The 22,887-nt window shown below is 39.1% G+C and overlaps 2 protein-coding genes across 2 annotated transcripts; one reads left to right on the forward strand and one right to left on the reverse strand.

Annotated features, from left to right (window-relative positions):
- The first annotated feature begins 8,175 nt into the window (after positions 1–8,175).
- On the forward strand, positions 8,176–15,660 carry fam219ab (family with sequence similarity 219 member Ab). Its single transcript, XM_053325849.1, has 6 exons — positions 8,176–8,327; positions 9,587–9,686; positions 11,612–11,717; positions 12,501–12,581; positions 12,702–12,756; positions 15,445–15,660. Exons 1-6 carry the CDS (start codon positions 8,250–8,252, stop codon positions 15,601–15,603), a joined length of 579 nt encoding a protein of 192 aa, XP_053181824.1. The 5' UTR covers positions 8,176–8,249; the 3' UTR covers positions 15,604–15,660.
- Positions 15,661–17,324: 1,664 nt separating this feature from the next.
- On the reverse strand, positions 17,325–22,204 carry klf9 (Kruppel-like factor 9). The gene is made up of 2 exons (XM_053325848.1): positions 21,446–22,204; positions 17,325–19,596 (listed from the first exon to the last, which is right to left on the reverse strand). The coding sequence occupies exons 1-2, from the start codon at positions 21,837–21,839 to the stop codon at positions 19,316–19,318; spliced, it is 675 nt and encodes a 224-aa protein (XP_053181823.1). The 5' UTR covers positions 21,840–22,204; the 3' UTR covers positions 17,325–19,315.
- Between the last annotated feature and the right edge of the window lie 683 nt (positions 22,205–22,887).

The raw sequence follows: 22,887 nt of genomic DNA on the forward strand, positions 1-22,887 counted from the left end.
TGAATAATGATCATTGTATTTATTGTGATGAATGTACAGCAGCTACTAACTGTGTAATATCAAGATTGTCTCAATAGTGGAGGAGATGGGAGAAACCTAATTTACTGACAGTAACAAGCCAATCACCATCTTATATTCACATGATTAGAATAAATAGTGATGCATAAACCCATTTTACTTTAGTCTCATATAGTAAGTATATTTTTTTACTCATGAAAGGGCTGTGTGTGGAAATGTGTTTATTAGAGAGAAATCTAATCTCAGGTATGAGTGCGTACGAGAACATGAGATTCTTTTTTCGTGTGCAGCTACAACTTAATGTTCTGCTTCATTAACAAGATATTTATGCAGAAATAATGATGGACTGATGGTCATAGAAGGTGCTGAAATGAATACACAGTGTTTTGTTGTGTCACATAATATCAATTGATGACAATTGTGGTATCTGATATGTCATTCAAGTCACAGCTTCTTTAGTGTGAGGCTTTTTGTTGCTTTTGTCAATTTGTCTTTTAAATTAAGATGTTTGATATTTTTATAATGGAAAGCAGGAACTCTGGAGGCTTACATTTTGGGCTCTGGCATGTGTTGTTAACATTTTGATGGATAAAATGTAGCTCTGCACTGTATAGAATACTTATTGTTTACCTGTGGTAATGACAATTTTGCTCCATGAGTCATGGTCAGTTTATTTTATACTGATATAATAAATCTATTTTCTCTTTTTATAACTGAAGTTGTTTACAGTTTGTCACTGCATTCCTGTCCTTCTGGTGTGTTATCACTCATGTAATGGCAATAAATATGACAATCATAAAACAATTACAAATGATAGTTTTTATTTAAATTGAAATGAAAAGCATTCAATCTATTTTTATGAGTTACTATTAAATATAAGTCCAGTGACCCACTTCTTGTTAGTCAACTACAACGTATAATCCTTATCTGGCAACCACCGTATAATTATCAGTGTAGAAGGGAGGAAACTGTGGTAACTGCTGCCATTATATTTATTTAGTAACAACCAGCAGAGTTTGATTCATTTCTGTCATAATTTCTCCCCCTTTGCTTCTTCACACTCTCGCTCTCTGTTTTGCTGTTCACTGAAGTCTCTTCTTAAAGTTTATGCACTGTCAAAACCTGCCTAAAGGTCTGGAGGTATGTCTTAGTGTTGTTTCTTCACTGAAACATGTTCTCATAAAAGCAGTGATAAAATGTACTACACTTTCTACAGTACAGTGAGGTACGTGCACTTGACTTGAGTATTTCATGCCTCCTTAAACCTCTATTTCATTTAATTACAGAGGCACACATAGTACTTTTTACTCCACTACATTTATTTGACAACACAGTTACTCTTTAATTATATGCAAATAGTGATTATCTTATAAAGTGTCATACTTTGTTGTAGATTAAAAACAATATATAACTTACAGAAAATTAGCTCCACCTCAACCAACATTAAGGTAATTAAAATGCTGCCTACATGTTAAATAAAGACTTGATATTGTAATATACAGTATGATAAAACACTGACGGGTATTCTGCCTGCACGCTGACTTTTTACTGTCTTGACAATTACTTGTAAAGCAGTATTTGTTATTGCTATATATTGCTTTTAATTAAGTAAATACATTTTTCTTGGTTGTTTAAGCATCTATGGGCCTGTGAGTATTAGGGTCCCATAAAGGTAAACCACTGTACTAACGAGATTCATTAATTTATCATGGATAGGATAACAGAAGAGGAACTGTGGATGGTATTTGGTCCCATAAGAGATGCATTATCTTCATGTCCAATAAATGTGTGTGATTAAAAAAAAGACAGAATATAAAAACATGTTTGCACATGTGTAAAACAGTGTTTTATAGCAAGTATGAAACAGATGGTTGGAGCGTTTGGTGGGCTGTTGATTTGAAACTGCTCCTCAGAAAGGCAGCTCTGCAGCTGTCTAGTATGTATCTGCTCTTCTATTTATCTCCTGCTTGTCCCTCTCTCTCTCTCTTTAACTGTCTTCCTCTTGTTTGATTTTCTATTCCCATCTAACCAGACCAGTGCCAGACCTTTGTACAGTGGCCAGCACAGATCCAGTGATCCACTCCACTGTGGGCTGTGTGGACGTGAAGGTCACACAGTTTATGAACCACTGCACTGATCTTCCCTGATCATTCAAGACAGCTGAAGGTGTTCTTTAATTGATCCTGTGTAATAACTGATAGTGATTTTAATTATGTAGCCCATACATCAATGTAGAGAGTAGACAGGAGTCCAGGATGTCTTGTATTGAAAAGGTTTATTTTCTTGGCCAAGGAGAAGTGAATGAATGATCAGTAAATGTTATGTTCTGATGCTCCCTTCAATTCTGAAGCTTCTCTCCTCCGGGGATAGACTTTAAACCACACAGATAATGCCACAGGTTGAGCCATGCCCAAATATGGGCAGATCCAACACATCTACAATATACAGAATTTAGTCTACTGGTCTATAGACCAAGCATTGCTTAGACCTCACTCAGGACCTTTGTTCTACATCCAACACTATATCAAACCTCTGACTCCAGTTGCATCCACCCCATTCAGGGAAAACAGTCAAACACATATCTGACCTTGGCTGCTATAGCAACCCTATCAGAATGTATCCTGTTTTCCCCAAAAGGAGCAAACTCACTGTTTACCACTATCTCAAGGGGAAACAGTGTCTAAACCCATCATTTGGTGTGGCCTTGGTGTGGCCTTGCTATGACCGCAAAGCCTAGTTTGGCCCAGTGCATATTAATGATTGTAAATTCCCTAACAATAACAATAAAGAAAACACAAAATAAGCATCCATCTAGCCATCCGTCTATTCTGCTGCCCTTCATGCTTCCATTGATCCCTCAATCTCAGCAGAGAGTATTACAGTTTGGATGATATTTACTGTGACTTCATCCACTTGCGATTAGACATGGCTACTGAACTCAGCATCAGTAACTACTTCCCTACATCTCAGGGGCCACGCTACACAGCAGCAAGGCAATTTCCAGGGTTGTCCAGTGGTAGTCGAGGTGGAGGATAGTGCTTATATAATGATCAGAACAACTACAGACAGAGAGATTACTAATAAACATTCAAGGGGCCAGTAATCTGCAGCTCCATCTGCACCGCTGGAGGGGTTGCATAACCCACATAAGCCCAGACTGAGTCATGGTCTGTGTCTGTGTTTAACACATTTACAAAGGGATCAAATGTTAATCTATATTTTGGACACTACATGCTCAAACGTCATGTGGGATCTCTGCAATCCAATCTTACGTAATCAATCTTTTTTTTGTGACTCCAGATAAAACATTGTCTGAGTGTGAGTGAAATAGAAAGAAACAAATTTCAGGCTGCTTTCGCAACTATTTCCATGTGGTTAAATGTGCACCATCATGATGATGCACTCTGCAATGATCTTTTGCTAAAGACTATTGCAAAAATATGCATAGATGGGTTACGCATGTGTGTCAATACCTTACTGACCTTGTCTGAATGAATAATTGATGATTGAATTCTAATCATACTCAATCTGATCTCTATACCAGGACCCCTATGGAGTCAACAACACTCATTACACTCACATGCAAACATGCAGTCATTAAATCGATTCTGACAACAGTGCAGCCCTGATATCAAAAGCGTTATAATTCATTTTAATTTTATCTGTATGAATGTTTATTCTGTCAACTAGGTCTAATTATAGCATGAAACAAGCTGAAATAATAGGAAAAGAATCAGTATGCAAGACATGAAACATGAAATACAAAAAGTGTATGTGACAAACAGAGTGGGGAGCAGGAGAATTAAATTAAATAAACTGCTTTAATCTGTACATTTCTCTTATTTAACAATATTATATGAGAAAAGGATGGGTGTCTGAACTCCGGATATGCTGCTGTGGTTATATCTAATGCATATGCATGACCAGATGTATGGTGAACTGCTTGCATTCTGCAGACTAAAACACTATGACCTACTTGACCCTGCACACATCTCATTGATATTCATCCTCTCTATCCAATGGCCCTCTTCTTCTGAAGAATTAGACTGCCACCTCCTGGCTGTAACACTTATGTCTGCTGCTTGAAACCACCCGTTGCTGGCTGTAGAAGTGGCTGATTGCTGCCAAGACCCTTCTCCACTACTGTGCAGCAGAGTGTGCTGTTGCTGCTCTCTGCTGGTATTTCCAGGTAAGGACAATGTGCAGTCAGACGTGTCAGTGACTTTCAATGAGCACAACTCACAACTCTGCAGATGGTCTTCTTGCAGGTCAGCCAGAGGTTATATTATTTTCTAGAGAGTTTATTAATGTGAATTAATATGCTCCATCTCATTCATATGAATCTTTAATTTGATGTTTGTTTAAATGTGTATGATAAGGGCAGCTGTTCATTCATCTAGCCAAGATCTGTGGTCATCCAATAATAATTAGAGGCATATACAAAACTATAATTAAAAATAGACAGATTAATTGGTTTTATAATTAATTAAAAAAACTATAATATAGAGGGTAATTGTTACCTTGGTAGGAAACCCTGCAGGCAAATATAGGGAATTGACAGAATAATGCAATAACCTTGCAATAAATCATATCTTTGCTGATGATGTTCTTATCAACATTCATACTCTATCACTTTGTTTATTATCTGTTTATTTTTTACACCCATTTTGATGACTGAGTGGGTAAAACGCATAAAAAATACTGCTACAAGTAAAGGTTCTGCATTTCCTGAATTTAATATATAGAAGTATTATGAATAAATGTACTTAGTTCATCAAAAGCAAAAGTTTTCATTGCAATTGTTAAGGTGACAGAGCCTGAGATTGATCCCTTGCAGTTTGCTTATAGGCCACACAGGGGAGTGGAGGACGCCATGGTCACTTTAATAAATATGAGTTTTAAATATCTGGAAGGGAAAGGAACACATGTTCGACTTTTATTCATTGATTTCTCATCGGCTTTTAACACAATCCAACCACACATTTTAACGGAAAGGCTTGTGGAGCAATTCAGTTTAAGTAATAATCTTGTGGGCTGGGTTCTTAATTTTCTAACTAATAGGACACAAAGAGTGCGAGTTAATGGTATCCTATCTGACCAAACCAGCACCTCCACTGGCTCTCCCCAGGGGTGTGTACTGTCCCCCCTCTTGTTCATTCTGTACAAAAATATGTGTCACAGCAGCAGGGCAGACAGATTTATTGTAAAGTATGCTGACGACTTACTCCAAGGAGATGAGGTAAGCCATGACCCTATTATTCAGGATTTTATTGACTGGTGTGACAAGTCATTCCTGCAGATGATCATCTCAAAAACCAAAGACATGTTAATTGATTGTAGGAAATGCCCAAAGGAGCCCACTGTTATAACGAGTCAGACAGTAGCTAGAGTCTGTGGAAAGATATATATATATATATGTGTATATATACAGTACAGACCAAAAGTTTGGACACACCTTCTCATTCAAAGAGTTTTCTTTATTTTCATGACTATGAAAATTGTAGATTCACACTGAAGGCATCAAAACTATGAATTAACACATGTGGAAATATGTACTTAACAAAAAAGTGTAAAACAACTGAAAATACGCCTTATATTCTAGTTTCTTCAAAGTAGCCACCTTTTGCTCTGATTACTGCTTTGCACACACTCTGCATTCTCTTGATGAGCTTCAAGAGGTAGTCACCTGAAATGGTTTTCACTTCACATGTGTGCCATGTCAGGTTTAATAAGTGGGATTTCTTGCCTTATAAATGGGTTTGGGACCATCAGTTGTGTTGTGCAGAAGTCAGGTGGATACACAGCTGATAGTCCTACTGAATAGACTGTTAGCATTTGTATTGTGGCAAGAAAAAAGCAGCTAAGTAAAGAAAAACCGGTGGCCATCATTACTTTAAGAAATGAAGGTCAGTCAGTCCGAAAAATTGGGAAAACTTTGAAAGTGTCCCCAAGTGCAGTCGCAAAAACCATCAAGCGCTACAAAGAAACTGGCTCACATGAGGACCGCCCCAGGAAAGGAAGACCAAGAGTCACCTCTGCTGCGGAGGATAAGTTCATCCGAGTCACCAGCCTCAGAAATCGCAGGTTAACAGCAGCTCAGATTAGAGACCAGGTCAATGTCACACAGAGTTCTAGCAGCAGACACATCTCTAGAACAACTGTTAAGAGGAGACTGTGTGAATCAGGCCTTCATGGTAGAATAGCTGCTAGGAAACCACTGCTAAGGACAGGCAACAAGCAGAAGAGACTTGTTTGGGCTAAAGAACACAAGGAATGGTCATTAGACCAGTGGAAATCTGTGCTTTGGTCTGATGAGTCCAAATTTGAGATCTTTGGTTCCAACCACTGTGTCTTTGTGCGACGCAGAAAAGGTGAACGGATGGACTCTACATGCTTGGTTCCCACCGTGAAGCATGGAGGAGGTGGTGTGATGGTGTGGGGGTGCTTTGCTGGTGACGCTGTTGGGGATTTATTCAAAATTGAAGGCATACTGAATCAGCATGGCTACCACAGCATCTTGCAGCGGCATGCTATTCCATCCGGTTTGCGTTTAGTTGGACTGTCATTTATTTTTCAACAGGACAATGACCCCAAACACACCTCCAGGCTGTGTAAGGGCTATTTGACCAAGAAGGAGAGTGATGGGGTGCTGCGCCTGATTACCTGGCCTCCACAGTCACCGGACCTGAACCCAATTGAGATGGTTTGGGGTGAGCTGGACCGCAGAGTGAAGGCAAAAGGGCCAACAAGTGCTAAGCATCTCTGGGAACTCCTTCAAGACTGTTGGAAGACCATTTCAGGTGACTACCTCTTGAAGCTCGTCAAGAGAATGCCAAGAGTGTGCGAAGCAGTAATCAAAGCAAAAGGTGGCTACTTTGAAGAACCTAGAATATAAGACATATTTTCAGTTGTTTCACACTTTTTTGTTAAGTATATAATTCCACATGTGTTAATTCATAGTTTTGATGCCTTCAGTGTGAATCTACAATTTTCATAGTCATGAAAATAAAGAAAACTCTTTGAATGAGAAGGTGTGTCCAAACTTTTGGTCTGTACTATATATATATATATATATATATATATATATATATATATATATATATATATATATATGTGTGTGTATATGTGTGTATAGATATATACATATGTGTGTATATATATATATATACATATGTGTGTATATATATATAGTGTATTAACATATATATAATATGTATCATGACTATTTCTGTTGACTCATTAACCCCCCTTTTATTGAATGCAAGATAGGTGATTAACAAGGTATGAGGTGATCCTTACTTTTCAAGTGTTCAACTTCAACAATATCTCACTGGAACCTTTAACAAATTCAGGCTGAAAGACACAGGAAGATTTGATCTACACTCTTATCACACAGGTCTTTTTAGAATTTATATTGTTGTTTTGTTTTTTGTTTTCTCTTTTTTCCCCCATTAGATTTATGTTTTGTCCCGGATCAACTGACAATATTTTGGCACCATAATTAATTAGCCTAATTTCAAGCTGTTAGTTTAATTGAATAATTGTTAATTGTATAAGTAATAAGTTAATTGACTTTCCCAGTGATGAGTTATTAAGCAGTCTGTTGCTGGCAAAGTGTTATTTTTATTCATTTATTTTAAATAAAGTATACTCTTCAGTGTTCACTGGTTCCAATTCTTAAACTAAACAATTTCATGCCAGGATCGCCAGAGTAGGAGTTCCAAGTATTGTGAGGAAGTGACAATAGAAAAAGTTAATTCTCTGATCCTCTTGGCTTTGATTATTCACTTAAATTTGATTTTTTTACTCATCTAACTCCAGGAAGGAAAAAGCAAATAGGAGAACAATTTTCTTTAAAAAAAAAAAAAACCTAAATCATTTTGATATTACAGTGATTACCTTACTGTGATGTCTTCCAATAAAATTATACTGACATTAATCTAACTGTCACTTTCCTGGGGACCACCCTGATCCTCCGCAAAAGGCCTCTACTAGGTCCCCGGACCTCAGCTTGGGATACCCTACCCGGAAGTGGGTGGTGGAGTCACCGTCACCCAACTGGTCACACCACCGTCGACATACTGCCTGCTGGGATGAAGCTCGCCACCGGAGAACCACAGAGATCGTTACAAATCTGAGATCACTCACAATCTCTGCGATAACTCGGCGAAACGACCCAGTTAGCAGCATACAGTTTCCAGGAGCAGGGAGGACAGAGGCGCGCTGCCAAAATGATGGAAGAAATAGATAGATTTCAAGTGCCGAGCGCCGTGCAGGAGGCAGAGATGCAGGCTGAGATGCAGCCGCTGGTAAGTCTGATTTGTAGGCTTATCTTATCTTGTGGAGACTATTAATCAGTGTTTTGGTCTTGTTTTGTTCTTTAAACATCACACTTCTACCGATCCCATATGTTTGTGTGAGGCCCACCATTCATATAATGCTATGCTTTGGGATCCCGACAAATCCATCACCTGCCATGCGTAATAATGGCTGATGTACCATTAGAGCATTTCTTAAGTTTTTATCGGCAGCTGTCAGTCAGTAAAATATGAAAATGATAGTAAAAAAAATGTCAGGTGAGGAATTGTTTGCTTCCAGCCAGGCGTATCCGCTCCTCCGTGTTATAGGCTACATACAGCGTCCGGTCTGCTGCGTAGTGAGCAGCATCCGTCATGTCTGGCAAAAAAACAAGCATCCCATCCCAACACCGCTGCTACATCCTCAGCATCCATGCAGCAAGTTGCTCCGGCTTCGAGGCCACTTGTTTAGCCCTGAATGTGATGAATTTATGGCCCTGCGTCGCTAATATGTGCGTGTGTGTGACATTAAAACACTAACTCTTGATTAAATAAGTGAATATAATGTGACGGTGCGCTCCGTGGCCTGTAGCGGGGCCCAGGGTTACTGCAACCTGCAGGGCGGCCTCTGCTGCCCGCGGCCGGCATCTAGAGAGCCAGACCAGTCCCAAAGCTGTCTGAACTGCTGTCTACAGGCCCCCCAATTCACACCATTGCCCATGGAAGCCACTGATCAATAAGGTCTTTCGTACCATTTACATTTGCCCCGCGGATTTAAGAGGTGTATTTTTCAGGAGTGTTTCCAAAACTGGGATCCAGATACTTCCGGGAGTCCAAATGATCCAACTCCAAATTGTCCCAGAGCAACTTCAGCATCTCAAGTATCACTTAAAGATATTTTACAGTCACTTAACTATTGTGTAATTGCTAGTTTGATGCTTTGTTTCCATTGTTATCTTGTCAGTTGGGTACATTCACAACAATGCTAATTAAGGTTGGGGTAATCCAGTTCTCCAGCAGTGCAAGTCACAATATGACTGAGACACACAGTCTAGGTGTATGTCCAATGCTTCATACAATGATGTGCATTTCATAGAGAAAGGGAGTCTTCCTCCTGTTTAATCTATTTATAAACTGTTTAATTCACATGGTCTGGGAATTGTTGGGGGTCTGTTACACATTAAAATAAGACATTAATTATTCATTGATGCCTCTGTGATGCACATTTCTCCTCATCTCCCTGTCCACGCCATGTTCCCATTTTTCTCCAGGACCCTGCCTCATCCACAGCCTCAGAGGCCGACTCAGACACCAGAGAGGGGGAACCCGTCACTATCAACTACAAGCCCTCCCCCCTGCAGATGAAAATAGGTGAGTAGGTACTACTTTGCCAAGTGTCTGCCTGTGGGAATCAGGATGTCTTTTATTTTAAGGGAATATTAAGAGTAATGTACAGATGTGGCTCCAGAAAGTATCTGCTGCTGTATCTGGAATAATATTGACTCAAAACAAAGGCATATAGAGGAGTCTGTGAACATTTTAATTCACAGTGTGATTGCATCTGAGCAGTGAAGATCAATTTTCTATTACAAGGCAAACCAAAGACTGTGGTGATAGACAGTGGCTTCATTCTTGTTATGGAGCTAAACTGTGAGTAACAAGTATTGTTTAAGCATGCAATCCACCTGTTGTTTTAGGGCTATAACTATATATATATATATATATTACTGATTAATCTATGTATAATGTTTTTTTAATTAATGTTGTAATAATTTGTAATAATTGCCAAAAAAATGGTAATCACAAGTTTCCAGAGCCTAGGCTGAAGTCTTGCTGGTTTTATTCAGCCAGCACTTCAATATCCAAAAAAGTATTACATTTATATGTTATAACACAAAGAAAACCATTTGTAATTAGAAAATGCTTGAGAAGTGGCTTAAACTATGTGATCAATTGTCAAAGTTGTTGTCAGTTATTTTTTAATCAACTGAACAATTAAAAGATGAAATGTTTCAGCATTAAATAATTTAATTTTTATAGACATATATATATATATATGTAAAGCAACAGCATTTGTTTGGGAAATTGAGTGTCTTGTGTTTATGAATAGTGACAGTTCTTAAAGGCTCATTTCAGCACCTTGGACAGAGTCCAGTGTTGAGCAGCAGAGCTTCTTTATTTTCTTACTCCTACAGAAATACTTCAGTAAGCCAAAGCTTTTAAGAACTGAGAATATTCAAAACCGTAGTGACAGAAATGCTAAAAGTATACTTTTTTATAATGTTATTTTCATTCTTACATGAGCACTGCACGACAGGTCTTAACAGACAAGCAACACACCTGCAGTGTTGCAATGTTGAAAGTGTGACCACAAAGACGGCTGTAGCCCTGCTTAATATTATTCTAACATCGTCTTAAAATAAAGTATATAAAACCACAATCTCAACACATCCCTTCAATTATTAATGCTTGTTAAACTAGTCCCTCTGTAACTGTGACCTTGAGACCTAAGGCTCTAATCTACATACAATAGCCTTGTAGAATCTCTTCTATTAAAAACTAGATGTCTTTAACTGGTGGCACAGCATAAATTAAATACATAAATATAAAATAAATACTTCCATTTGTAGTGTCACTAATGTATTTTAGTTCATCAGTGACTCAGACTAGACTGAGCGTCACTGCAGTCATTTGTCATCTGACCCATGACGAGAATCAAACAAGGAAGAAAATGGAGGGGAAAGCATTCAGGTCAGGATTGAGTGCTTTTAGGATTCTGTACTAAGTTGTTTATTAGTTTTTAAAAAAGACTCCTGATGACAACAACACCCTCAGTCCTAACAACAGTGATCATCACTTCCTGGCCTGCTGATCATAAATCCCTTCAGAGAGCAAAAATTGATGCACTCATGTTAATTTTTGCACTGTGCTGCTTTCAAATGTAAAAAACTGATCATACATCCTGATGAGTAAGTGTCTTAAATTATGCTTATTTTCTTTTGAGAAAGTTTAGTACTCAAGTCAGTGTACAAGACAAGTATGTTATTTAATAAACTGGTCTGAAGAGGCAAATGCAATAAAATGACATGCAACAGAGCTGAGAAATTAAACCTCTTCTGTTAACAATGCCTTGCTTTACACTTTCTAATTACAAATGTTCCCATGATCATATAAGAATGTTTTGAATGGCAACATGTGCTACATTTTAAGTGTGCGTGGCTTGTACGTTTTACTAGTCAGGGTCTTTTGGAGCTGATCCACAGTGGTGTGTTCCTCTGCATGTGTTTCTTGCACAGAGAAACAGAGAGAGCTTGCTAGGAAGGGTTCGTTGAAGAACGGCAACACTGTAGGCAGTCCAGTCAATCAGCAGCCCAAGAAGAACAATGTCATGGCCAGAACACGGTGAGAAAATGACTGAATTTCATCTTCTGTTGGATGCTGCTATCTTTCTGAGAGTTCAATTGAAATGTCTTTTTGTTTTAGTGTTAAACCCAAATTAATTCTTCATTCCAGTGCAATATTTTAGACAGCATGGGGAATACAGGCTAATTCTCTAAAATGATGGTCATAATAAAGTTGTGTGTTGTTCTGTACTTGATTATTGTCAGAGATACTGTAGAGTCTGTCATGATGGAAATTGCAGTGCAGCACACTACTGATACAAGATTTAAGATCAAGTTTGTTTTGTGTCACTCTATCAATCAAATCATAATTAAGTGAATCAAAGCCAGATTGAAATCAACAATACTCAAAAAAAAAAAGAAAGTGTTGAGTACTTTTGTTTGTCCTACTTCGCATTGTGTGTGTGTTTATTATATAATATCAAAACATGTTTTCACAGGCTTAAATAGATGGGGTTTTTATCTCATAGTCATCATCTTTGATTATCGTATGGGCTCAGAAGATAAAAATACTTTTATTGATTCAGGGTTTGTATGATGTCCGAGTTAGAAAGACCTCTTTCATGCCTCTGTTGTTGCCGAGCTGTGATGTTGCCTCCAGGCCTGCTTTCCTTTTCTCTTAACATCCCTGTCAATCATGGTCTTACTCACCTCTTCCTGTTTTCCCTCTTCCTGCCTTCCTGCCATCTTCTGTTACACCCTCTGTCTGCTCTTCTGATCTTTTCTTTTCTGCTCTCTCTCTCTCTCCCGCTACTGCCTCTTTCTCTCTGTTCTTTCCCCACAGGTTGGTAGTCCCCAATAAAGGCTATTCCTCTTTAGACCAGAGCCCAGACGAAAAGCCCTTGGTGGCCCTAGACACAGACAGGTGAACACACACTCACACACAAACACAAAACACACTAAGTCTCAAACACTTAACCCTAACCTTTTCTTTTTCTTGATGGAGACATACATAAACACACAATATCATGTTTTTCTGTTGCAGCGATGATGACTTTGACATGTCTAGATACTCATCGTCAGGATACTCCTCTGCTGAGGTGAGTTACGTGATCGAGCAGATATCTGTGCAGTCTATAAAGCCTCACGTTTACTCTCTCATTCAGTCACTCCCTCACCTTCTTTACTCAATTTCAACGATTGGTCAAGAGCCAAGTTTTTATAAACATCCTGATCATCCATGTTGATTCTGCAGGCATGTGCTTTCGCGGAAAGTTTGCGATTACTGCAGATGCACCTGCACACAAATGTGTATGAGACATGAAACAAATGAAATGTCATCTCAGGGTGTCTGTGCCTGCAAATCCTGTTTACAAATGTTTCTGCCAAGAAAACTGCAAAACACAGCCACATAATGATTTTTACTTCCTAGAAGAGTCCCCAGTCATTTTTCTGTCTCTGAGTGGTGCGTTCCAACAGTAGTCAGATCTTAATGCTACCATGATGTACAGTAAATGCTGTACCTGTGTTTAGCCATTAGGTTAGATTAGATTAGATTTCTTTATTTGTACCCGCAGGTAAATTTGGCTCGCAGTGAGAGACATTCATACAAAACAATACAATAAAATGAAAACAGTAAAATAGCCACACAATTCGTCATCATCCCCATCATCATTCCATGCTGCCTCATAAAGTGCATTTATGTAAGGTGGCTACCCTCAAAGTGCATGGCATAAAGTGCATAAGTGCACTCATCATCATATCATCATCGCCATCGCCATCATGGCGATGATGATATGATTAGCTCTTCAGTGTCAGCATTAGATAATGCCAAGTTGTAAGCAAGGGGTACACCATGGCAACAGTATGATTGTACTGTAGCTTGAGGAAGGAGGACAAAGCTTGTTGTTGGTAATGCAGTGCAGTAAATGTGTGACTGTTAGTACATAAAAAGGTAAACACTAGACTTTAAAGTCAGTGTAAAGTAAGAATAAATATGTATTCTGAGTTTGACATACCACAGAAAAGTGTGTTGTTAACCATCCTGCCTAATTTGAATGATTAAAAAAAATCGCTAAATATATAAAATGAGTGTCAGTGTCACCTGTCAATCAAAGTCACTACCTCTACCGGTGGCTAGCTCGGCGGCTAACTCAGCTAACTGGCTAACTGTAGACTGTAATAGTAGTAGTAGTACTAGTGTGCGCTGAATGTATTTATACGAGAATACCTACAGCAGCAGGGGCGGGTTTATGCCAATGGTGATTTTCAGGCCCGCCCACTAAATCCTGAACACAGAAATTTTGAAACAGTTTGTTAAGCCTAGCTCCAACATTCAAATCTAAATGGTTGAAATGCTTTTTACACATTTTTTAGAAATACATTTATGACCTATTTTATGTGTTTAGAAGAAAATGTCTGAATTCACTTTAAACGGTCTTTAAGAAAAGAACAAAGAAACAGGATTTTGACACAAAACAAAGCCTCTTTTTTGCATGCAAACACAGGCTTCACAAACAAGTCACATCAAGAAAGGACTTATCAAGTTGATGAAAAAGCTCCAAGTGATGCTCCTTACAGCCATCTGTGAAAGTGCCACAACTCAGTTTGCCATGGTTACCACGATAAAAGTCATGAGCATAGAAAATCTTAATATTAAGTATTACATTTTCTAAAAAGATGTTTTTTGGTGCCATTAAACTTTACTCGAGGCCCTTCAAATCCACATAGGTCTGATCATAAATAGTTCATGTCAGCACAGTCATATAGATACCTGCCTTTCTGTGTTTAGTGTTACTTTACCTTACTTGAACCCTACCTTTTTTCAGCATACCTTCTGTAAATATTGACAACATAAATGTTTGGCTTGTTTAGGACGACCTCCTGCTAAATTAAGACATACAAATATCTATCAAGCTCTCTAAAATGGTCTAAATCTTTTTGCTCACATTAGCTGGATAGTTACAACATTACTACTTTCGACCTCAAACTGATACCTGCTCTACTGGCACTAGGCTTGTATAGGGCGGTATTTCTTTTCTACGGTAAATTTTAAGGTAATATGACGTGATTTGTCTTACCTGTTCACCCTGTACCACAGCAGAGACATAGCTCAATAAATGTCCAGAAACAAAGTTACTGAGGGGCCACAAAATGAATATCAGCTCAAATAAAGAAAAGTATAGCGAGTTTCATTCACCACAAACATAATTATGGACGAATAACTCAAATCTTGAAGGTTTTCAGCTAAGTAAAAAAAAAAAAATTGAGTCACTTCTTCAATAGTCTTCACTTCCTGCGGAGTCAACGAGCGGAAGTGCGGACAGCGCCACTCAGACATTGTAACCCACACTGTGGTCAAAGGTGGTATTACATGCTGCCTTTAGGCGCACCCTTATATACAATCTATGGGTGCACCTCGTAAACTCCAGGTTAACTGGGAGTCTGTATTTTTGACGTTATTGAAAATAATATACCCAGGACTTTTAAACCCTACCCTGGTATACTGACTAACAGGTAGCCTACTGACAAATTTGACACCCAAATTTAAGTATTATTGCTATCTTTCACCTGTTACTGTTTGCTCACCAGCTAATGCAACACATTAGGTAGCATTCTGTTTGGTGTATCTACCTGCAACACAAATTAGTTACATTTGAACATATGTTGTATGGAAACAGCTAACCTAAACTCCAACAGCAACAAAATGTATGTTAGAACTCTACACATCCTGAATATTAGTAGGCTATATGTTCTCTGACCTCTTCTGTCTCTCCTTCTTTCCTCAGCAAATCAACCAGGATCTGAACATTCAGCTGCTGAAGGATGGTTACCGCCTAGATGAGATCCCGGATGACGAAGACCTGGATCTGATCCCGCCCAAGTCAGTCAACCCCACCTGCATGTGCTGCCAGGCAACCTCCTCCACCACCTGTCAAATACAGTAACCCAGCCCCGTTCTGACCCTTTTACCCCTCCCCTTTCCACACAACATAACCCCTGATCTTCATCTGCTGTGAGTTTACTTCACCACCAGAGTGGCGACAGTTAAGCATTGGTAGAATATTGTAATGACAGTTAAGTGCTATGACAATAATGACAATGACAATTAATCAAATTAACATATAGAAAGTTTGGTTTAAAATTAGGAGAAGGAAAACATACGTGAAAATATTCAATATGTATTTACAATATGAGTCAAAGTGGTGGTTTCCTCCTATGGTAGGACGTGCACTTGTGTTTGAGAGCCCTTCTCCTGGTGAACATGATGTAACAAAACACACTGATAACAGTAGACAGAAGACAATAGGTCCATTGATGCGCTAAAGTGATTTCCTTTTCCCCAAAGAATAAGAAACATTATCATTACTGCTGACTCGACTGCTCTGCTTTCCTGAATCCTTGGTTACGTTTTTGGGTTTTTAATTCAAGTTTTTATTTGAAAGCTTACTTTTTTTAAACGGAGGGATCAGTATTATTGTATGTGTTGAAGAGATATTTGAGAAGTGTGGACTGCGGTCTTGGTTCTAGTGCGGTATTCATTGTACTGTACAGGGTTGTTATGTAGCACAGGGCAGGTTGTTGCACTCATTCACACCACCTTCAACACTCCCACAGTTTGATATCTTTGCAGTACAGGTTTGAAATATTTCAGTGCAGAGTTTAAGGATGAATGTATGAACATGAATGGCTGAGGAATAAACTGCATGAAGAGTAGACTAAATAATTGAATGGAGACTATTAGGTAAATAGCCTGTTGCACATTTGATTTCCCCCCCCCATTTCTACTGTGCAATCATTTGCTACTGTTGTGGCTCTAGCTTGACTTGTATTGTTTTGAATTTGCACATTTTGGTTGTTGTTTTTTTTTAGGCCCTTGTTTTTGTACTCTTTCCTGCATAGCAGTGACAGTGTCTTATCTGAAATGAACTGTGTCAAAAGGGAAGATTACATATTGTTGCACCGACCCTCTAACACTTGATGCTCACATGATTCCCGTCTTATCAATGCCAAAGGGACTGTGGGGGCTCTTAAGATAGATTTTCTTCATTCTGTTGTTACCTCCATCATGTATTTTCTCAGTGTCACAGAACCTGACGATCACCAGACACTCCTTCCTTTCCTATTTCTACTTTCACACTGCAGATCATCGAGGAGCACACAGGTTCAGACACCAAAAAGATTTACCCTTTCTTCTCAAATATGCATATGCATGCATACAGACATACAATGCCAACATAAAGAGTGAGGTGGCATCTATTAGTCTTATTTAAATAATAGGTTGGAAATTGTTTTGTAACTACAACATCAAGGATGGTTGACTTGGAGCACTAATATTCCTTAATTTACAACCCTCTGTCTCTCTTAAATCAGTTGATTATTTGCAATTAGAGTATGCCTTAAGTACAGAGAAGTTTAAAAGACGTGTGTATTTATTGCCATCTTTATTTAGTTTATTTGAAAGAACATTTGCTGTCTTTTAAGGTGTTTTTTTTTTTTTTTTTTACATTTAGACACGGGTGATGCTTATATTTCTTTGGTTTTTTCCTTTTTTTAAAATGATTTACTTGTATTGTAAACACCTTTCATTACAGTATTTAACAATGTTATTGTTATGTGCGGTGTAAGAAAAAACAGTAAATAAACACAAAGCTAATGGAGCACTCCCTGTTCTACTTTGTGTCATTTTTACTGTAAGTCACCTCCTCTCTGTTTCATCAGTTATGTCCTTAAAGAAAAGGATGAAATATAGTGTCAGGTATGGATGTGTGTCATGGGACAGAAGTCATGAGCAAATGTTTAGAAAGGAAAAATAATTTTAATGTTAAAACTTTTAGCAACAATCATTACATGGCTATGTATAATGCGATAACATAAGGTCTGGACTGACAGTCCCTGATTACAGTACAGTAGCATCAGAAGTAAGGGCTTCAACCTGAAAGGGTGATCACACAATCACAGTTGTCATAATGCCAGAACAAAAAAAACAAAACAGCATTTCACTTTACAAATGTATGTAGATTTGTGTCCTAAGAGCTAATCTACACCTAACTTTACACTCTATCTGGACATTTGAATGCATTATATGGCAAGTATAAAAAGAAAACGAATGACATCAACAGTGTTTCTGGCTCTGGATGCATAAGATGTGTCATCCCATTAGTAATATTATAAAAGATTGCCAGACAAATAAAAAGAAAAAATACACTGTACCAAACAAATACGTACAAACATGCTACATGATGGAATTGAATGATTCACAAACTGAAACAAGAGAGTGTGCCTTAAAATGCTCAGACAGAAAAATAAAGATTTTATGACTTTCTGTTGGGAGAAATGTTGTGCTTCAACATCACCACCAGGGGGTGTAATATTGATTGAAATGACCGTGCATCACTTTATTCCCTGATAAAATGCAGTCCAGATACTGAGTAAACAGAAGTTAGGTTCGAGCAGTTGGCACTGTTGGCATAAGAGACAGTCATTGATATTCAAAATGATTGCTGAATATCAACATAAAGAGTCTGATGATGTTCGTTCAGGTAGTTTAATTCCAAAAGCTGAAAATGTAGAAACTCCTCTCTGCTTGTGACAAAAACCCTTAAAAGGCACAGACCTCCTTGTTTACAGTTCACACACTTTTAATAAATATGAATTGTCATGGTCTTAAACTCTGAAAAGTGTTTCAACTGCAAACTGGAAAAAGTAAAGTCGCCCACTGTAGCTTTTAAAGGCTTTACCCTGTTTTTCCTGCACTATTGACACGATTCAAGCATGGAAAAGCGACACAGTTGTTGAAGTTCATCTAACCATAAGGTTTACTTAAGTGTTGTGGTCTTGTCAAAGTACTGTATTTTGGTGCAATTATTTGCAAGTTAATCATGATGTGACAACATGTACGTATCAACACAGGAAACACACTGCTTATACCTAAAAGCTCACACTTTACCTGATTTACTAAGCCCAGAGTAAAATATATATATGAAATTAAATACCCAAGCTCTTTAATTCTCTATATAATAGCTTTATTTTATTACTCTCTAATAACATTTAACTACAGTATATTGAGTAAATCATCCACCTAAAAGGTAGTCCATTTAATCTATTTACATGGTAATACTGCTATACTGTACATTCGCCTTGTCCTGGACTGGAGGGTAACTGTACAAGTGTAAATGTGTGTTTATGTGTGCAATAATAATATTCATTGAATCTTCTTAACCCACTAGGAATATCTCCCTTCTGACATATTTTTCACCTACAAATGAAGTCTGTGATTCAGAATGAAAATATGTAGTTTTTCTGAAAACTATACACATCCATCCAGGAAAAATAAAACCTCACACAACATAAAGTCAAATTATTACAAGCTGCAAAACAACTACACCTGCCTACAGACAGAATAATCTTTAATAAATACCAATCACCTCAGGGAATAAGGGAAGCTCTGATTTGATTACAGCCAAGTTCACAAGTATTGTTTCTGTTTTCTTGTTGTACAATGTTACATGCGTAGAAAAACTCTCTTATAGTGGTATAGCTGGTTGTCAGACTTGACCGGATTTGTATAAAAGGTGCACAGGTGTGTCCGTGTTTGTGTATTCCTCTGTATGTTCTGCATGTACCTTTATGTATATATGTACAGCATGAGGGTGTGTCTCACACCCCAGCAGGGCTTTGGTCTCCAGAGTCAGAGGATGACATGGACACAGAGCAACGGCGTCTTTTGGCTGCACTGGCACCCTGGAGCATGCTGGGATGAAAGCCCGCGTGTCGGCGGGCGTGTTTAGTCAGGTGGTCACTCCTCATGAAGCACTTATCACACATCGGACAGTTGAAACGCTTCTCGCCTGTGTGTGTGCGGTAGTGACGTGTCAGCTCGTCTGATCGGGAGAACTTCTTGCCACAGTCTGGCCAGGTACACTCAAATGGGCGCTCACCTGAGAAAACACACACAAACACACACAACCTTTTGTAAATATTACACTACATTAATTTCCAATGCTCTGACATCAACCCTTGTCACTAACACACCTAATTTTAATTTAATATTTACTCTAAACGAAACCTAATCTGTGTACACACTTTCATTCCAAACCCAACTAATTCTGAACTTGCCCTTGGGACATTAGACAAAACATTAACACACAACTTTATTATATACAACTATAGTTATTATTTGATGTATTTTTTCCTTCTATACTGTGTGAATGTAGGATTTATTGTATGCATAAAGTACATGTGAAGAGCGGGTGTTTCTACAAAGCCAGTTCTCTCTTTTGGTTTACAGTTGAGGACCATAAGTAGCTGTAATAGATTAGGAATGGGTTTCGTTTAAAACCCAACCCCCTTCATTTTATTCTGTTCAACTCTATTTTTGTCTTGGGTAACTACATTATTTGGCAGAGGCAGATCATACAATTCTATTTATTTATTGCCATGTTTATCTGAGAGGAAAGGAGAAGACAATTGGAGCAGTAACCCTTATCATACACCAAGTATGTTATGTTTTGCTTATTTGACTGTTTTATGTTCTATTACTATGTAAGTTGTAAACATTAAGAATATTCAAAGTAATACTCAAAAGTAATCAATGCCGAACAAGAAGAGAGGGACAGCTTGATCTAACAGCTGTTTGGTTGTTGCTATTAGTTTGGCTGAATATAATTTGGGGAAGCAGACCTGCAAACAAACATAGAACATTTTGATATAGAAATGACAAGAGCCTCATTAAATTTAAAAGAGAGAGAGAGAGAGAGAGAGAGAGAAGAAAAACTACAACCCTCCTCCTCCACCCCCCGCCCCCCTTCCTCCCCTCCTCCTCCTCCTCCTCCACGTGCTCCATTGAACCACATGTCTGCTCTTGTTTACAACCCGACGTGAGAGAGGATGACGTATGAGGAAATTGTGGTGCAGGGAGGGTTATCTCCGGACAAGAACATGTGGGGACAACAGTGTCGCAGTGACCTACCATATGAACCATAAGCCAATACGCTGACATTTTGGTCCACCGTTCCTCTTTATTATTAGTATGAGTGATGCATGTTCACACAAAGCCAGATGTGTGTGTTTAAGATCTTTTATAAGGTAACTCACGGTTGATAACACTGATAATCATTCTGATGCATTACTTAGATGACATCCTGTCTTAATGTGATCCGGGATGACTTATCGCACTTGGACAATTTACCACGCATGACAAATATGGGCGGCGGCACGCGGTGTTCCCAGATCGCAGTTTGGATGCGTGTCAACAGAACATTAAAATACACCCCCACTGCCCTCCCCCTTCCTCTCCTTCTCTGTCTCTCTCTCACACACACACACACACACACTCACGCCTCCTATCCCCCCTTTCAACCAGCCTCTGACCCTCTATGGGCCGGTCAGTCACACCCCCAGAAGGGGCCAATTTCATGGGACGACCATTCCTATAATCTGTTATTCATTTGCTCACATGTGGACTCTCACTTCCATCTCTCATCTCACATTACAAACCACACGGTGGACTGTATCGGCCAGACAGAGACGTCATATAGGCCCAATCACATCATGACTTTAAATGACATTATTTGGCACATTTAATCTCTGACATTATAACATTCTGCATTTGTGTCCCTAATGACGTATGACATTTTAGACTAGTGTTTAATCACTAGTGTTTAAACTGTGACGTCAACCTGCGTCTGATATTAAATGATGGAACAAGTGACGCAGGGCGGTTTCGCTGTCGTCAACGGAACCGAGCCAGTGAGTTTCGTAGGCGTGTCATCCCAGTCCTACACTCACCGGTATGGACCCTCAGGTGGGCTTTGAGGTGGGACGATTTGCCATACATCTTTCCACAGCCGGCGAAAGGGCAGCTATGCCTCTTTTCAGGGGAGTCCTGCCTCGCCGACGCCTTCTGGTTCCGGGACTGTTTGGGTGCCACAGAGCCCCGGCTGTCCCCGGGATTCAACCAACAACTCCCCCGCTCCACCTTCTCTTGCGCGCCGGCCTCACCTCCCCCTGCACATCTGCTGCCCCCCGCACCGATAGCGCTGGGGTTGCATTTATTTAAGTCCAATAAAATCATCGCCACCATCAATAGAGTCCCGTTCTCCTGGTTCTCTTTCAACATGTCCTCTGTGCGCCCCGGTGGCCGGCTGGGGACGCAGTCTGCAGGGACATCAACCTCCGACATCACCGCAGAGGATCCGGGTTAAGGATACAAGAAACAATGTAGGCTACCTAGACTAGGTATTCAAAAACACTCCTGAAAAAATAACACAATCAAGTAATTAGACCGCAGTCCTCCCAGGAAACATGTGGTTAACCACCCACACGTGTCGTCTTCAATGTGACCATTCCGCAAAGACTGCGTTTTCCTGTGGAGGTTGCAGGGCGGATAAATAAACACCCCCTCAGGAAAGATAGCAGTTTGAACAGTCCCCGGCTCTCCCTCTCTCCTCCTATCGATGGATCATTTTTTTCCTAATAGCCAGATCAATAAAACACAGCGTTAACGGACTGAGCTATTGTGTCTGCGTTTATTCCCCCTTCATGTGAGCTCCCACACATGCGTCAACTTGTCCTATTTTACTGTGAGCAGCACTTCTCTCAACTCCAAGAAACAATTTCGCGGAATCCCACGGTGTCATAATAAAACTGGGCTGCAATTGGCTGACAGGAAACGTGATTCGGTTTTTGGAATTGCCTATTCACGGGAGTAAGTGGCGGCACTGTTGGCCAATTATAGAGCAGGATTGACGCACAGTGGGTTGAACCAGACTAACGATGCCTTGAAGGACTTGAATCTGAATTGGAAATACGGGTATCAAAGTAAACATTTAAAAGTTTTTAAGGCTCTAGTTGACTTCAAAACCAATACATTCATGTAGAGAGTCAAACATCTATCTATGGTCAGAAAGCAATTAGTGAGGACGAATGCTGAACTTCATCATATGACAACAAAAGGAGTTCATCTGTGGAACAACTGCACTGAAGAAACGAAATAAATAAACACAAAGCTTATAGGTGAGGTTTTAAGATAAGCTCATAATGGGGTTCTACCTCACACACGTGTTTTATTTTTTTCTTACTATTTTTCTCTGACTTTTATTTGACAAATGTGCAAATAAACCAATAATAAAGCAATACAACTGTTGGACAGATATAGAAAGGATGAACAAAGAGGTGGACTGCAATAATATGATTTGGTACATTGTGACAATTTGACTTGTGTTGTTTCA

The sequence above is a fragment of the Scomber japonicus genome, chromosome 9 (assembly GCF_027409825.1).
Source record: "Scomber japonicus isolate fScoJap1 chromosome 9, fScoJap1.pri, whole genome shotgun sequence".
Classification (NCBI taxonomy): Eukaryota; Metazoa; Chordata; class Actinopteri; order Scombriformes; family Scombridae; genus Scomber; species Scomber japonicus.

What these genes read in the sequence shown, in the direction of transcription:
- fam219ab (XM_053325849.1), top strand. Translation starts at nt 8,250, where the DNA reads ATGATGGAAGAAATAGATAGATTTCAAGTGCCGAGCGCCGTGCAGGAG. An exon ending in GTGGCCCTAGACACAGACAG is followed by an intron (nt 12,582 to 12,701) that starts GTGAACACACAC and finishes TTTCTGTTGCAG; the next exon opens with CGATGATGACTTTGACATGT. An exon ending in CAGGATACTCCTCTGCTGAG is followed by an intron (nt 12,757 to 15,444) that starts GTGAGTTACGTG and finishes TTCTTTCCTCAG; the next exon opens with CAAATCAACCAGGATCTGAA.
- klf9 (XM_053325848.1), bottom strand. Translation starts at nt 21,839, where the DNA reads ATGTCGGAGGTTGATGTCCCTGCAGACTGCGTCCCCAGCCGGCCACCG. An exon ending in CCACCTGAGGGTCCATACCG is followed by an intron (nt 19,597 to 21,445) that starts GTGAGTGTAGGA and finishes GTGTTTTCTCAG; the next exon opens with GTGAGCGCCCATTTGAGTGT.